At 39.8% G+C, this 18,233-nt stretch overlaps 1 protein-coding gene across 3 annotated transcripts; it reads right to left on the bottom strand.

The window, feature by feature from the left end:
- Positions 1 to 3,154: 3,154 nt before the first annotated feature.
- LOC148735342 (splicing factor 3A subunit 1-like) lies at positions 3,155 to 18,022 on the bottom strand. 3 transcript variants are annotated; one of them, XM_088752221.1, is made up of 19 exons: positions 17,010 to 18,022; positions 15,342 to 15,544; positions 14,936 to 14,974; positions 13,570 to 13,701; positions 12,691 to 12,728; positions 12,159 to 12,271; positions 11,732 to 11,810; positions 10,923 to 11,003; positions 10,753 to 10,815; positions 10,229 to 10,319; positions 9,584 to 9,655; positions 8,855 to 8,931; positions 8,635 to 8,757; positions 8,059 to 8,368; positions 7,268 to 7,502; positions 6,169 to 6,383; positions 5,235 to 5,533; positions 4,911 to 4,982; positions 3,155 to 3,623 (listed from the first exon to the last, which is right to left on the bottom strand). In XM_088752221.1, the coding sequence occupies exons 2-19, from the start codon at positions 15,382 to 15,384 to the stop codon at positions 3,522 to 3,524; spliced, it is 2,184 nt and encodes a 727-aa protein (XP_088608347.1). In that variant the 5' UTR covers positions 15,385 to 15,544; positions 17,010 to 18,022; the 3' UTR covers positions 3,155 to 3,521. The 3 variants fall into 3 exon arrangements, with proteins under 3 accessions (XP_088608347.1, XP_088608346.1, XP_088608348.1); XM_088752220.1 differs by lacking the exon at positions 17,010 to 18,022 and adding an exon at positions 15,799 to 15,953; XM_088752222.1 differs by lacking the exons at positions 9,584 to 9,655; positions 17,010 to 18,022 and adding an exon at positions 15,799 to 15,955.
- Positions 18,023 to 18,233: the final 211 nt, after the last annotated feature.

Genomic DNA, 18,233 nt, shown 5'->3' with positions numbered 1-18,233 from the left:
TCAGACTGTGACATTTTTGAGAACATTCTTTATTCTTGTTCTCAACTTTTCGTAACAACCTTCGTCGAAAAACAAAGGCTCCGATCAAATCACATCTGACATGAACTGCATCAAGAATAACTTCTTACAAAGTGAAACCACTAAATAGTGAGTGACGCCTATTGAAAACAACAGTGAACCCGAATTAGACTTCTTACCCCGATTACGTTCGCCTGCGGGCACTTCAAAACGATCTCTAACTGCACGTACATTACACGTACACAAACGGGCGGACATTGCATATCCGATTGAGATGTCTGTTCGTTGGGAGACGTGCATCTTGCGTAAGATGTTCTGCATGACAATTACACCCAAGCGCACACACACCCTGACTATTCCATGATATTTTACTTCTATCAACTCAAATTACACTGCAGTTTGAAAGTTAAATTAAGAAAATCATGATTTCGCAAAGTGAGCCGGCAAATCGCCGTTTTGAAAAGGACAAGGAAGTTGCTTCCGTTAAAGCTGCGCGAAAAGCTTTATAGAGCGCTTATTTATTGCTCCACATTGTAATTACTGTGCCGAGTCTTGGCAATAATCATCATCATCATCATCATCATCATCATGTTTATTTGTTCAAGCAGGTTGAATTTATTGGCAACTGTATAAGCTGATGTGGACCTGCTTTTTTCCCACCCAACCCACCCCAGGGAAGGACATCCAGCACACAGTAATCTCGTGCGTGGGAAATTAACGTCTTTTACCCCTTACACCTTTAAGAGACGGGACCTCCGGCTTTACGTCCTATCCGAGAAGACGAAACAATGTGAGTGAAGTGTCTTGCTTAAGGACACAACGTTAAGCCCCAGCCAGAACTTGAACCCGGGCCGATTAACCCCGAGTCCAGCGCACTGACCACTGGACTACTCACGCCTCACGCTGAACAGAAAAACTCGAAAAACTGAACGAGCGGGCACTCCGCTTCGTTTACCAGGACAAAATCTCTACTTATGAGACACTAGTTGTTAAGATGGATATAGCACATTAGCAAATCAAAGACTTGCAAAAATGTTAAACACAGTGTTTGGATTAATTGGGAATGGAAACGCACCTACAAGTATTTCCGAGTTACTGACGGCACGTAATTCTAACTATAATTTACGTGGTGATGCTATTTCAAAATTACCTGAAGTAAATTCTACAAAGTACGGCATCAAGTCATGGCCAGGCTGCCCGACTATGGAACACTATCCTAATCGTATATGTGCACGATCCTTCGCAGTAAAGCACTATTTAAGCAATAGTGAAAATCAGACCTGAAAAAAATTCAGGCCTGTACGGGATTCGAGCCACTGACCTCTGCGATACTAGTGCAGCGCTCTACCAATTGAGCTAACAAGTCAACTGGGAGCAGGCCATCAAATTAATTCGACATAAACCCGTAGATGATAAATCAAACAACAAACATATGAAATACATATATATGACTTTGGCTTGTTAGCTCAATTGGTAGAGCGCTGCACTAGTATCGCAGAGGTCAGTGGTTCGAACCCCGTACAGGCCTGAATTTTTTTCAGGTCTGATTTTCACTATTGCTTAAATAGTGCTTTACTGCGAAGGATCGTGCACATATACGTTTCATAACCGCAGTTCATATATATGTATTTCATATGTTTGTTGTTTGATTTATCATCTACGGGTTTATGTCGAATTAATTTGATGGCCTGCTCCCTGTTGGCTTGTTAGCTCAATTGGTAGAGCGCTGCACTAGTATCGCAGAGGTCAGTGGTTCGAATCCCGTACAGGCCTGAATTTTTTTCAGGTCTGATTTTCACTATTGCTTAAATAGTGCTTTACTGCGAAGGATCGTGCACATATACGTTTCATAACCGCAGTTCATATATATGTATTTCATACTATCCTAATCATTTAAGAAATGTCGATGGCTACCGCAGTTTTAAATGTGGACTCAAAGGGCTCGAACTTCCAAGTTTATAGTCCCTTATTTGCAACTTAACTTGTATTTATTTATTTTTCTTTTACTATAGTTTTATAATTTCTGTAGCTCCATATACTATAATCATTTTAAGCACTTTTATATAGTTGTAAGTTCATAGACCTTATTCGCAATTTAACCTAGTTTCTATAAGTTTGATAGTTCTATAGTTTTATGCAGTTCCATAATACTAAATCATTTTGAACATTTTTAAATAGCTTCTAGGTTTATTTATCTATTTTTACTTTTGTGACTGACCTGTAAACTAGCTTTATATAGCTAAGTGTCGGCCTCGCTAATAAAGTATGTATGTAAACCCCTCATCGACGCCGCACCACAGTTCCTATACAAACTTACCCCTTTCAGTTCCTTTGACGATTCCATGGTTTTGTAGCCATCGACAATTTTTCAAAGGACTGTGTAGCTTTGAAAATCACTTGGCGTGTACAGGTATATCAATTACGACCTCCTGATACAATTAGACCTCAGAGTTTGAAGAGCCGCATATTGACGACTTTCTACGGCTTCCCTCTTTGGCAGCAGCCATTCACAAATTTGACCCTAACTTTGGACATCTCGAATTAATTTGGCCAAAAAGGAAATATCCCAGGCCAGAGTACCATTTAGCTCTATAGGTTTGAGAAAATCAAGTGTAGGTATGCGTTTTGCTACTAAAGCAAACACTCCTTATTTTAATAAACATGGGTAATCGTGTAAAGAGGACCGCGTAAAATTGAAGATTGATGTCACTTGTATTCTGGAATGTGTTAAATTTCTTCTCGATTAAAAACGCACGCCGTTGGGAAATTTCAAATGAGGCCATTTTTAGTTTTCAGATAGCGACAATGAACTGTACTGAAAACGCACGAATCAGCTCTAGAAAATGTTACTTTTGAAACAACAACGCCCAAAGCAATCGGAAACTAATCCTGATGACTGAAAACCATTCGCCTCAGGGAAATTACAATACTGTAAAGCCATTAGTTGCAAATAATTTTTCTTGGGTGCAATTACCCTCGGCCTCAGCCAATCAGCAGTTGGCAATTTTTCCCTCTATGACTTATTTTTTATTTGACACTAGATACAGAGTATAGAAAGGCGAACTGAGAACAACAGAACTTTGCGGCTTGCCGTAAAAGTCATGCAAAGCCCCTGGTAAAACAATCCAACACGTGCCAAAGTCTGAGCAAATTTTATTTAATTACCACAAAAAGTACGTACTTCTTTGGTCTAAAACTTACAGAAACTGATATACTGACTATCACATACCAGAATATCTCGTACTGAAAGGCTACCGAGCCTAAATGGGAAACAACATAACTACCCAGTACTAGTTGGAGTTTCTCTTTAGGGTACAGAAAGTGGAGAGAGGTTTAATAAAGAGTAGGGAGGAAGCTTACTGGATATTTGTGGTTCTACATGGGGCGCTCACTGGAGGTGTTGACTAACGGAGACGGGGCTACACTTGTATAAACAGTTGAAGTAAGACAAAAACAACAGAACGAATCAGGCAACTTTTCGGCCTCTGAGACGGCGAAGTCTTTTATTTCTTTCGTCCACCACGTTCTTTGAGTTGTAGCTGCACTACACTGGCTGGAGTGACATTGTAATATGCCAACGAGTTGGAATCTTTGATGAAAATTCCCTAAGAGACAAAAAGACATATTTGAGGTTTTTACAGAAAATGAGAGACGAATTGGCACATTGAAGTTCGTCCTTTGCCAAAACTTTGGATAGATGTGGTCGAAAATAGAGGGAAATTATTGCAAGGTTGACAAAAACCTCGCTGCTTTAAACCGTCTGATCTGCTTTCATCCTTAGTTCTATTCTACTCTGCCACTAGGAATATTGAAAGATAGACTAACAAACACTTCTCTTTCCCGTCAAAATTGCTAAATTGTAACGCTGATATGACCTGTCAGATGTATGCAACACAAAAAAATCGTGTTCAAATTTCTCCCGTGCTTCACAAAAACCAATGTACAAAGAATGAAACAAAAAACAGAGCCCCAGTAAGCACTTGACCTCAGAAAAAGAAAGAAAAGAAAACAAGCGAAAACAGTGGACCTTTCCGGCCGCATTCTCAGCCAAAGTAAACAACTTAACTCTTCGGCGACTTGTTTCTGACACGAATTTCAGAATAACGAATTGAATGAGAAATTGAATGAGTAAAACAGTTCAAGGGAAGTGAAAGCAGCCATCTTAACCCAATTCGCTTTTAGTCCCGGCCATGAACTGTTACGCAAGTGTTTGCTCTTTTCTCTTAAGTCAATATTTGTACTTGAGCAGACGTTAATAAATGTATGTCTAGTCGTAGGCGGATTGTCAACGCGGTGAATAAGCTTCATCACCGGATCAGTTTAAAGAGATAAACCTGCTAATCTATCGCCTACTAAAACTATTTGGGAGGTCGCACGAGACTTCGTGACTTTCACGTTACAGTTGTCAGATGTAAGGGCGTGCATGGCGTATATGGTCAGAACGTGGAGTTTAATAATTCTACTGTAATTTATCCATGAAGATTTTTAAGAGAGGTCAATAGTTCGCACAAAAAAACAATATGGAAATTTTTCTTGACTTTTGCTTGAATCTACTTAAAAGCTGTGACCCACGAGAGCACCGTGCACATTAGCTAAGTAATCTACTAAAAAAACACTCTAGGAAAACCTGATGCAGCAGAATTTCACTAAAAACCCTGTCATATCCTTGGTAACGGTTACCTTATTGAGTTATCTACTCTAGCAAATTTCCTTGTCATCACTTCTTATTCTTGAAAGGTCTCCTCGTCGAAAACCTGGTATTAGACGAGCCAACTTACCCAAGAGAAACTTGATTTTCCATCTATGCAGTCAAGAAAAACTTGCTCGTGTATAAACTAATAACTGTTTTCCTACTGTGTCTAGCTATACAGAGATATTGAAAAAACTCTCACCCCAAGCTGTAGTTTCTGCTTTCCAGCTGGCATACCAGTAATCTCGTGCAGTTTAGCCTTGATGACAGAAATCTAGCGAGAAATAAACAAAACAAAATAGCACTGAAAAATTGTTACGAAAAATAGCAAGGTGTAAGAAATTAAAGCGGTCAGGAAAAAAAGATGAAGCTAGCACTGGGAAAGCTGAGGTTTAAATTTACAGGGTCTACTTCCCAAAATAGTCCTTTTGATGAAAGCTAAGTTTTCGAATTATTCTGAGTTACTTTGCCAGCTTTCTCGCGCGGACATGCACTTCTCTCGGTACCAGACCCACCCTTCACTCACCTGATCCGTCAACGGCAAAGTAAGACGAACTGTGCTGCCGTCCAATTTCCACTCGGACTTATCGGGCATGTTAGGGATCTGGACACCAAAGGTGACCGGGTTAGGGTTGGAGGAAAGGAATTGATCCTCAGGAACAAGATTCGCTTCAGCCGGCTCAGTTCTGGACTTCTTACCAGCTGCGTCATCTCCGTCCATATCTCGCTTATTGAGCGGGGGAGGTGCAACAGGCGGACTGGGGTTAACAAACGGTGGGGGCGGCATGCGCGGGAGACCGCCCGGGGGTGGAGGGGGCGGTATACCTTAAGATAAAAAATGAAAGTAAGAAGTTGTTGGAAGGTCTTTAAGAGTAGACGGAAAACAAAGGCTGGAAAAAAGAAGAAATCAATGCACACTGTACAAGACAGACACCTAGAGGTGCTTTCATATAGCAGTCTCACAAAGGTAGGGAAAAAGAAAGAAAAGTGAGCAAGCTTTCATTAGCGCTCCTGTGAGAACATCTCGTGAAGTCTGGAAGAGTCAGGTTGGCCCGTCTTGCTTGATAGCAGGAGGTTTAAACCTTCCATGGGTCTCGCGAGTGCGATATTCTAGTGAAGCAGCGCTAATGCGAGCCCGCGAGCACGCTATCACAGAGTTATCACAGAAAATGTGTCAATTACTGACTGGTGGTTTTAATAAATGCGTAATGGAATCGAGTAATGGCTTTCGTTCACCTGAACGATCAAATAAAGCTCAGTCGCTAAAAATATTTAAGAAAGGATCAAAAATAGTTGTAGATACCGAAGATTTTCACGCGTCATGAACAACAAATCAGAAAAACGTAGATTGTAATTCCTAAACATCTCATTTCTGGAAAATCGCCCCTGGACAGACGACTTGGTACTTTTTTTGGATGCTTTGCTCATTAAAATTCACTTCAGTAATCAATGGTGCTTACCCATAAACTGTGGGGGTGCACCAGGGGGAAGCATGGGTGGAGGTGGCGGTAGATTCATCATCGCGGACATAGGGGGCGGAGGTGGCGCTCGTGATGCGGCCATCGTACCCAGGGAGGGAGGGGGCGGGATAGCTGTGGTCGGTGGTAGCGGGGCATCGGGAGGTTTATCTTGCTCTGGTACCTTTGGTCCGATTCGTTCTCGTTCTTCTGAGGGCCTGAAGGGCAACATAAGAACTGGGAATAAGTACTTACATGTATGGCCACTGTCGCTTCGAAGAACACGATATCAGCAAGGATCCATGTGACCATGGCTGAACCGTTTAGTTAAAGCTGTGACCCAGACTTGAAAATGTTCCTTAGTGTTTTTTTCCTTGACGGTCCTCTTGGCCGACCAAATTAACAATAGCTCGGATATTTGTCCGCGGAGATTATCTTTTACGAGATGAGGATAGTTTTCCGAGAGCGAAGTTTGAAGAAAACTGTGAGCTTAGAGGAACAGATAATGTCCAAGGACAAAGATATGAACACATGTTCGCGCCAACTGGAGGCTACTCTGTTTAACATCCTTTTAAATATTTTTCGATGCGCGGGAAAAATGTCTACCAAAATCCCACATTTTGCTGAGTGGGATGTTTATTTGTCAGTGTTATCTGGTACGACTTTCGTAAACAAACAAACATGTCCAATCTCCTGTAACGATGGCTAAACGCTGTCTCTTCCTGAATTAAAAGTTTGCTAACGAACGCTTTTATCGTGTTAGAGGTAAGGTGTGAAAATTGGGAATATCACTTGACGTATATCCTCGCCTTTTCACCAGATTTAACTTAGGAATATTCGGTCTCGCAAAGACCAATCGCACGCGAGCAAAAATATTCGATGGATTATTATAAGTAATCATTGGATGAGGTTGAGCAAGATTTCATGAATTATCAAAACCGAGGTCTGAGGTATCTGCCGAGGCCAAAGGCTTCGGCAGATAACACAGAAACGAGGTTTGATTCGCTCACGCAAACTGTTGCCTCTTGAAACAACTTAGATGTCCGCTGACGGAAATCTTGCGCAACATGGAGCACAGAGTTAAGACTTAGTTCATACTCACGTGAGTCCCTTCGATTTGTGTATGGCCTCGATCTGTTGTTCAATTGTCACGCCTTGTTGAGCCAAGCGTGACGTGGCCGCCATGGAAGCAGTGTGACCATCCCATGTGACCTTCTCTGGTTTTCGGATGTCTTCTTCCCCGATCTTCTTACCGATGACAGTTTCTTCGTCACCAGCTCCAAAGATGTCGGTACGGCGCTCGGCCAGCTGCTTTAGACTGCTTCCAATTGACATACCTGGCAGACAAATGGAAGTATGCTTTAGGCATCCAAAGAAATTCAAAATGGCCAGAATTTAGCAAAGACTTTGTCTAGACTTTGTCATGGTCAATAAAACACACAGAGAAAGAGAGAAGACGGAGAGGTTAAAAAAGGAGAAAACAAAAAAAAAAAAGACTAGCTAACAACTTGGACGGAACAAGCTTGACAAACTTCTAGACGCCAAAGATCAAACGAACGTTGATTCTACTGAAATTGTTTTGGGCTCTGGAATTTCACCGAGACGTCTGCTCCGTGAGATCTCGCTCGAGAAAAAAAAATTGCCTACTTTCCAAACTCGTTTTCGACTCTATGCTCTTCGTAATCATATTGTTTTCAGGCACAGTAATTAATCTGAGATGGCCTCACAGTGCCTTCACACAGGCGTCTCAGAAAACAGACTTCCAGTCAATAGTCTTTTCTAAAAACTAGCTTTAGTAACACGACCTTCCCCCTTCCCCTTCTATTTTTCTTGTTTTAACCTCATAGCGTATTCACACCGAGCAGATTGAATGACCAATAGCAATTCTCTTACCTTCGGCAAACACTTGTTCCTGCTCCTTCTTCTCCTGCATCACCCTGTCTCTCTGCTCCCTCCAGCGTGGATCCAACAGACTAATCTTCATGTGCTCAGCCATGTTCTCTGCAGGGACCCGCTCGCCTGTGATTGGCGAGATCAGGAACTTGTCCGTCTGTGCCAGGGGTGCAGGCGCTTTAGGAGCCTTAGGATCATAATTTCTCCGGATTTGGATGTTCGATCCAGGGGCCGTGGGAGGTAGGGGCGGTTTGGGGCCGGGCTCCAAGGGGATCGGTGGAAGAGGTACCTCACTGATGTCTGTGCTTTTCTAGAAGATTAAAACAACATGGCCGTCACGGTCTTTGCAAAAGAGTCATAAACAATAAAACAAACACACTAAACGCTTTGGCGGACAACCTCGTATGTGAACAACTCTTCTCCCATTCTCCTTCACAAAGTCTTGTTTCAATCCCCGTCCAAAATTTGATATTTGAACGAGCTCATAAGCGGATGCCGACGAGGGTGTAGGTACCATGTAGATTGATGAAAAGGTACAAGCACTGTAGGTAGTAACTTAAGATAGGATTGTCTTACCCCAGTTGGCTCCTTCATAGGAGGGGGAGGTGGAGGAACTTGTAACAATGGCGGCTCTGGTTCATCGACTTCCATCTCCACATCCATGTTGACTTCCATATCATCTGGCGTAGGACCATCATCCTACAAACAGTAATGATAAACTTTTCAGTTTTGGCCTCGAAACGAACATGAAACATTAAAGCAACTATCAAATTTAAATTTATCACAACCTACACACCTGAACTTGTTCATAGCGCTCCTGCGCCAATATCCTGGCTCCAAGCTGTTCTCTACTTACTGGTGGAGGCAGGTTGGCTAAAATAACACAACACAAGGATCTTAATAAATAGAAACAAATGTTTTGACAGAGTAATGCTTAGTTGCAGGTGTAAATGGTGCTTTTCTGTGAAGGTTTTTGACAGCTTTCCCCTTCAGCAGCTGTGAAACTAGGACAACTGCAAATTGTAGCTGTCTCTCCTGACAACCTAAAAACAGCATTTTTTCAAAAACATTACTCACTTCCTGTGTCTCTTACATCAAACCATGAACACGATAACTCTCAAAATCTGAATGTTAAATCTCCCTTCTAGCTACTACATGTTTCCCTGTAAATTAGTAAGACAATTTGGTAGTACACCTGTACATGTAGATCAAGATAACAAATTCTAACAGACGAGTTTGAGTAATGGCTCCTAACCTGTTTGCTGGATAATGTATGGATACCAAAGGAAGAACTTCTGTGTTCGACACTTCTGAGATTTAAAGGGTTTGACCCTCGTAGAATTGTAAAGTGAGTATATTGGCTCATATACCATAATGGCTAAACCAATAAAAACTCTTGAATTGCATTATCCAATGATCCAGTTTTTAATAATGTATGGATACCAAAGGGAGAAGTGGTGGATGTTAGACACCTCTGGGAGTTAAAGGGTTCAGCCCTGGTAGAATTGTAAAGTGAGTAACCAACCTGTTTCGTTGTCTTTGAAGTCCACCGTTTCCACCACAACAAAGTCATGCCAGTCCACTGATGCAAATGCAACTAAATTTGAAGAAGGAAAATAATCAGTTTAGGAATAGTTCATTCCCATACAATTGAGCACTGCATATCAACTTTAAGCCCGCGGAGAAATTTTAAGGAACACACACACATAGTAATTACCCCAGCTTGCAGTTCACCAAGAGTAAGAAAAGATTTCATAAACAAGAGAGGCTTTAATAACTACCACACTCAGAACAAATTACAAGTACTTCACATAAAAATGCAACAAAAATGTAAAATTCTTTGAAAAAAGAACTTCATGACCACAGTTGGATCTAGAACAGAAACCAAATGCTCAAAGAGAACCACACCCTCTTGGCTGTCTGTCCTTCAAACGACATGCACATGCAAATGTACATGAATATATCTTTCAAAGAGTCACATAATAATTATGAGTGAGTTGCACTGACTTGCAACTTTCAAGGTGCATCAGAATTGTGATCATTCTTGCAAAAGTTTACAAAAATGTTTCCATATAACAAGCTATTCCTGTCATTTCCCAAGTTTCAAAGATTTTGAGTTTCATGTTGCTTTCTAAAATATACCGCTATTGTTACTCACAAAGATACCAACCTCTTTCTTTTTCTTTTTCATCCTCCAATTTCTTTTTTTCTCTCTCTTGCTGCTTAATCCACTCCACACGATACATGACACGATCCAGAATCTAAGAAGATGCAAAGTATGTCAGCTACTCTGAATGATAACTAGAATACAAAAAAACCTTGTCCACAGACAGACTGACAGTTTTCTATTAATTACACCAAGACAGCCCACTGATGTATTGAATATGCTAGTGAATATAACTGATTATATATGAGGGGAGCCTGTCTCCTTTCCAGTTTTTATGTGGTACATAGAAATGTAGTGTATCATAAAAATGTACCCACCCAACCCCCCCCCCCCCCCCCAAAAAAAAAAATGTACAATATGAAAGAAAGTTAACTTTCAGACATTTGAACTACATATTCCTGGGTGGAAGATTAATATATTGACTACTAATTTTCACAAACGAAAGAGGATTACAATTCACTTAGCAACAAATCATTGTTAAAAAATTGATATAAACTCTATTTAAGTGTAGTAGACTTCTGTGATACCTCTTTGGGTTTGTAGGCATCCTTTTGCAACTTCTCTTTGATATCACTTGGGGGAATTAAGACCTGATGAGATGAAAGATTTATTGAACCTGGTTACAACACCTACTGCAGTACATGATTGTGTTTGTGTGAAAATAGTGTGAAACAAAACATCACTAAACAAGTCTCACCTTCGTATATTGTTCCACAAGCTTGGTGAAGTAGTTGAACAAACTGTGCTGTGGCCGTAAGAAGTCAAACTGATAGTTTCTCTGCAATAAAAATGACGATTGTGATTGCAAGTCACAATGGCTGTTTCAAAAAGCAATCTACATGTACAACTGTTAGATATATCATTTTCATTCTAGTAAGAAAAGTGATTCTCTCATTATCATTATCACTATCATTATCATTCACCCGCCTCCCAGTTAGCTCAATAGGTAGAGTGCTGGACTGTTGTGGGGGAGGTTGTGCGTTCAAATCCGGCTGGACCAACACTCAGGGTCTTTAAATAACTGAGAAGAAAGTGCTGCCTTTGTAATAATATCTGCAAATGGTTAGACTTTCTAGTCTTCTTGGATAGGGACGATAAATGGAGGTCCTGTCTCACAAGCCCTTGTATGTGAAAAAAAAAAAAATTGTGGGACATTAAAGAACCCACACACTGTTCGAAAAGAGTAGAGCACATAGTGCCCGGTGTTGTGGTCTATCTTTGTGTAGTGTCTATCAAATTAATGGGGGTACTGCGCCTTTGAATGTTGTATATTAGAAAGGGTGCAACATAAATCAGGAATTCATTCATTCATTCATCATTCATTCAGTGTATTTATACTGACCACTGGTTTACACCAGCCTTTTCCCTATGGATCTGCTGATTGTTCTTTCAATTGATAATTGATAATTCACTTACACTCTACTAAATGAAAAATATAATAATTTTAGCTAGTGCATATACAACTGAATTGTCTCATGATAGTAAAGTGTCTTATGGCAAACATACTTGCTCTCGGTTCATGAGATTGGTTAGGAACTGACGCCCATTCCTTGCCACAAACTGTGCAGTTAGTTTTACAATATTCCTGTGAGTTTAAAAGGGATAAAAAATGATGACTTGCAATTACCATGAAAGACCTACATCTATATCAATTCTCTACACTGTCTTCCTGTGTTTTTCCTTATTTTTGCTTTTAGAATATGGTGTTGAATCAAAAAGTATTCCCAGGTTGATATTATCATAGAATTCAATAATTCCCAATACTGTAACAGTATTCAGTACACAGATTATAGTTGAATTCAACTTTACTAATTAATACATGTAAATAACAATTTATGGTAAAATACACCCAAGGTTACCGATTTTACACCCAGAGAATTCTAAAAAAAAAAGAAAAGGAGTTAGCATATTATGAAGGTATTTTATTACTCACAGATCTAATGCAGATATGGAAGGTGGATCAGCCATAAATTCAAACTCAGGGGGAGGTTCTTTGGGTACAGGTGGCTCTGAAATTGCCACTGGTATCTGCATCAATGGTTTTGGCTGAAACCAAACACAAACAGAGTTCAAATGATGTAAATGTGAACAGTAACGCATTCATCCATCTTTGAGCACGCTCAAAAATTGACAATGGATATAACCATCTGACGTTTTACCAAGCTGCAACCATTTTGGTCACCTGGAGGCTGGAAAGATTTAGTTGACACAACTTGCTGTGCAAATCACTGACTTGAGCCCCAAAACTTTGTAATTGAAACTTTGGAGAATTGAGTATTGAGTTTCACTCCAAGACTGTCCACTTACTGTACAAGTGACCAACACAGTAGCCTGTGACAGCAAATTCTCAAGATTAATACACAAAAGATCTACACTATGTAGCTTTCATTTGGAGAATTTGCTCTCAGATCTCAGAAGTGAAAGAGTCAATAAGGGTCATAAAGATCCTTTAAAAATGTTCCTACCTTTTGTGGAACAGGAGCTGCTGGGATGACCTCCGGTTCTGATAAATAGTTTATGATCAATTCAATGCATTAAAGTATCACAAAATTTATTAATTATATTATAGCAGACCAAACTACATGTACATGTATGACAAATTAAGTTCCAAAGCAATTACAGGTCCAAATCTAGTTTGCTTTGCTGTTGTTAAAATATAATTACTGTATATCAATCTACACTGTATCACTGGGAAGGTAATAATTATTTTTCACCGATTGCGTGTTTAAAAATGCAAAAACAATTAATTTTCATCAAATGCATATAGAATATCCAATACCCAATAAAGGAAATTCCACTTAGCGTGGTTTGAAATGAGGGAAGAAGATAACTACACACTACGGCAGCAATCAGAAGATAAAACCTTATGAACTAGTTTGAAGTACAGATAAACACAAGACATAGATACACTGTACAAAAAAAAAAAGAAAGAAAGAAAATGTAAAAACAGTGGGACCACTGTGTAGGAAAAAAATGTCCCAATAATTCCAGGTAAAAATAAGTGTAGGCAGAGTTGGCTCTTCTGGAAGGAAAAAACTAAAGGGTCCACAGAAAAACCCTTGGCAACAAAGATACATGCAGGGACCAAAAAACTCAATCAATGTGAGACCCTTGCTCCAAAAATCAGACCTGGATCAGACCTGGGTCATGTCAATGGAATGTTACAGCTCTTCTTACTGCATCATCCAAGCCCTCTTCAAAAGACAAGTTCATACTGTAAATGGTTAATTCTGCATTACCGCATATCATAATATACCTGTAACACATACTGTTCATTCTTATGATCCTCTTTTTCTTTTCAAACTATACAAGTGGACCTGATGTATCATGTTCCTATCTCTCACCTTTGTCATCCTGCTCTTTAATTTCTGTAACTTTTTGTTGGAAGTATGCATGGTAGGGGTCTCCAGGATTCAGGAAATTAAACTTTGGATTGTTTATTTCATTCTGTCTGATTCGCGATTCAAATTCAGGTCCTGCAACAAATAGATAACAGTGACACAATAATTACTTACACAATCCACTTTTCTCAAAGCAGTAAAATCATCAAATGTAGTGGTTAAATTAGAATGGTGAAAAGTGACTGGAGGATGTTCTCCATATTGCAGAACAAAATAACTCAGTGCATCAAAATTTAGCTATATAATAAGGTAAAGGATACCTGCATTTTGATTGGTTCTTATCTATGATATGTTGCTGGACTACTGCATAGATGATGTCACCATCAACAAAATTTTACTTTTTTAAATAAAATAAGTGGATTCCATGTTTCCATGTGCATGTATCTGTTCAGCAATGGATCACTGATGACACCACAAGCAACTGTGGTAAGAACCACTTCCTTGTTCTGGCCACATTTCAAAATCATCAATGATCTATTACTAAACAGATACATGCCAATGCAGAATTGATCTGTTAAACAGAGAATTCTGCATGATCACCATAGAATTCTACCATCTGCAATCCCTGATCACCACAAAGGATACCAGTTGCATTTTAGAATCATGTTTTTCCCTGAACACTGTTACTGAACAGTCAGAGCTCTGTGCTGTAAAATATCTCTTTGTTAAGATGCATTTAAATCACAGAGACAAATGCTGTTCCATTGAGTGTCAAAAATAATATGGTATTACATTGTTTTTACTTTACTTTGTTCTGTGACTACTCAAGAAAACTTGTTCTCCCTCCCAACTGATCTAGTCCAAAACTAAAACCAAATGCCAGCCGATCACCACATTTCCTTTAAGTAGAGCAGGTCGGTGTGGTGACTGTATGGTTCTTACTTAGAGTTCTTCTCTTCTCTTCTCTCCTTGAGATTCTTTCCTTTATAGTGTCACATGACACCAAATCAAAAGTGGATGCTCTATTTAGGGAGTTTTTTTGTCAAACTTGTAATAACAAAGTAATTTATGGTCATCTAGCAAATCAAATACTTATGGACCAAACAAGACTCCACTCTTATCTGTCACACATTTACAACTATACACACGTGTACGATCCACACATGCAAATATAGCAAGAGTACCATATAACCCCATACATTATGTATTCCACTTCTTTGCCTTTCACGACAAAACTTTAAAAACAAAGTGTACTAGTCTGAATGCATAATTAATGTATGGGGTTATATGGTACTCTTGCCCTCACGTCTACTGTTACCGTGGTGTCGATATACTGATACACGTTTATTTTATAAGTGTTGCTACTCACCGTTCCTGGCAACAAAGCTCGCAGTCTTGTCAACGATATCTGAACCTTAAGTTAAGGTTTACATGTATTTGATATAACTACTTTGAATAAAATGCTCTCATTACCGACCAGTTAAGAAAGAGCTTTGCTTCGTTCTGAGAAATATATTTACATGTAGTCATGCACGTCAACTTGAAGTTCTGCACCACACTATATAGCAGCGTTGAAACTATCATCTGTCACAGGCCTTTTTCTGAAAGGACATAATTTTCATTTCGTTTGATCTTTCCAAAATGAAAGCAACGAGACAATATGATCAGTCTTCCTACAACGCGACGTCTAATTAGTGAAAGACGAAGTTGGAAATGCCTGACCGTATTCTCGCCATCAAGTGACCACAAAACGTGGTCTACACAAGGAAAGATACTTCTCACCTCCGGTGGAGGGTAAATAACTCCGATGGCCGGCATCCTGTGAGTGGAAGATTACTGCAACAACTCAGAACGCTATAACTCCTTCACGAGGCGGCCATCTTTCTGCATGACAACGAGGTTACTAAATTCCACACATGCATGATGTCGAGGCTATGAATAGCTGTCTTGCTCCAGACTTCTTACGAGCGAATTTCCGCTATAAATATAAATAAGGAAAATTCTAAAATTATGGGATCCGACGTTCGATTCAGAGGAAGAGGGAAAATTATCGGAAATAAGGGAGAAAGGTAGTCGCTGCATTTTCATTCCTACTAAATACATTCTTGTTAAATTCAATCAGAATACAGAGAGGTCCAGCTGAGAATGTAACAGTTTTGAATCAAGAAAACGATTCACATTTAAGTATTGAAAGCTTTATGAAAAAAAAAAAAAAAAAGTACTGTACCCTACCCGAGTTTTTATGCAACATTAGGGTCAAATAACGCACTTGACACGTTTCTTTTATCCAAGGAAGCGAAAACGAAAAATGCGTGGCTGGTTCAAAATAAATTCAATGTTTTCAGGAACCACAGTGCTCTTTCGACCGACTTCTCATCTGGCTAAAGTTTTCGAAGGTTGAATTATAGGAATATTCCTTTCCAACTATGGAGAATTCGAGTCAATGGAGGTTATTAATTTAAATTGCAGCGAACGTGGTTGAAGAACTGTATCTGGCAACTTTGCCGCGCTTTTGAGAAACGCAGGCATCAACATGGGCGGCTTATAGCAAACAGTAGAGCCACTGATGAATCAAAATGAATACATGTTTACCGCTATGCCGGGCAAAAAATGCCGACAAACAAGACGCAATTGTGATATCATTCTCTGTTCTAATTGGATAAGTAGGTCGCTAGTAAAGTTTTTTTTTTAAAGATAAATCACGACGAGTTTTTCACTACATCAAAAGTATCGAACCCCGAGATATTTTAGAAACTCTACTAAAAAATTCCTTATCTTCGGGCTTTATCTGATTATTTTGAGTGTACTTCAGACAAAGTTTTCTAACCATCACTTCCATTTTCGTGTCTTCTAGTAAACACAATGTCGTAGAGATAATTTCGAATTAGCCACAAACCGCGGAAAACAGCACGCTAAGTCAGACTTGCAAAATTTGCAACTCTAATGTTGGTAAATGCGTAGCATGTATCTACAGAATCATGCACAAGTTGCATTTTACACTTGACGATTTATTCGTTGTGCTTGATATATATTTGGTAACGGTATTGCGAAGTCAACGCGTTTGAATGAAAACCATGGAATACACAGCACGACTAATTTTGCATTCCTGCTTTTCACAAAGATTTCTTTCATTGGAGGCAAAAACGGCAGGTGTTCACCAATCTGTATAACAGATACTTGTTCCTGAATAGAAAGTGGTAAAGTGAATTAACTTTGATTGTTCGTGCCCTAATCCTCACAATTTCGTCGTAATTCGCTGTTATCTAAAGTCCTGTTCATTCTCTGTTTGCTTACATGTTATGGAGTATCACACCCTTATCAAATGAGTTTTATCTTAAGATCTTATCTTCTGATATACCTAACGTACACACTTGTCATTTGGGCTCAATAATCTTAAAGTGCTACTGAAACGAAATTTTCGTATCTGAAATATTTGCTCTAACCTGTAGTTTTGAATATGCTGATCATCATGAGATAATTTGCTTTGGCCAAAAAGAAGCGAAAGATATCTTTTTTAACCGTTCAAATCAAAAATTTTACACAAAACCATGTCCGGGCCCTGGTACCGAGCGAAATGGATTGATGACGTCACTGGTTGTGTTCAGTCCGATAGCGTGGTTTATTTCACTCACTGTTTGTTTGTATTCGGGGGCGAAGGAGATAGCAGACATTGAAGTTTTGTCAAGTGAATCTTCTTCTGAACGAAGCGAAGTTGTCTCCAGTAGCGAAGAGGAAGATGGTGGCGTAAAATGGGGTTGACAGGCCTACACGACTCTCAAGCGTGTGTTTAGAGTAGCCTATTCAAAGTTTAGCCCTCACGAGTATGTCTTTGAGCGACCGCCCTCTTTTATAAGATACAAGCGGCGGATTTTTGTATAGTTCGCACAGTAGTGGTTGTGTTTCTATTAAATGCCAGTTTTTCATGAGAATTTGCTTTATGTGTGGCACTGAGTACGCACATCAGGGATTGCGTCTTTTTCGAATCGTTTGCCTTTGTAGATGTACAGCTATTTTTTTTACTGTCTCGATCGTTAAGTTGTCTGGATTGCTTTCAGCTTGCACCACGCGCGCTGATTCGATCGTACTACAGTTCGTAGTGTTCAGTGTTCCAGCCGTTTTGGCTCGTTTTCTTTTCTTTATTTCGGTATTAAAACGACCGATTTCACGTTCATAGAAGCACATGATCGCCTTTACTGTTTCTTGCTCCGCGTTGTTAAGGATTTGCTTTCTCTCATTTTTTAAATCCTCGTCTGCTCTTATTTTGGCCCTCGCCCTATATTGTAGGGATTCTAGGCATGTTCTGCTAGGCATTTGGTACAGAGGGATTTGTTCGTTATCCTCAGACTTGCCGAGTAGATCATCTTCAGTGGCGGTGTCGTATGAGGCTTCCATGTTTTCTTCATTCTCTGAATGGCATTGCTTTGGCCCGGGGCGTTTAGTAGCCCATCTGCCGTTATAATGTCTTTCGAATTTTCTGTAGATGGTCAGGCAAGGCCGCGGTTTCGATCCTAATCTTGTGGATCTCGTCAGTTGCCGATTAACAAAATAGACTGGTAGAGATTCGTTCTCGGTATCAGTCGGGAATTTTGCTTCCTATCCAGGCGAACCTCTCGCAGATAGCCAAGATGCCGATGTGGCCGCCGATGAATAAGACAAGGATGGCATTT

This window comes from Stylophora pistillata, chromosome 3 (assembly GCF_964205215.1).
Source record: "Stylophora pistillata chromosome 3, jaStyPist1.2, whole genome shotgun sequence".
Classification (NCBI taxonomy): Eukaryota; Metazoa; Cnidaria; class Anthozoa; order Scleractinia; family Pocilloporidae; genus Stylophora; species Stylophora pistillata.
Note: the sequence above shows the minus strand (reverse complement) of the source record. Positions and strands in the feature narration are given on the sequence as shown.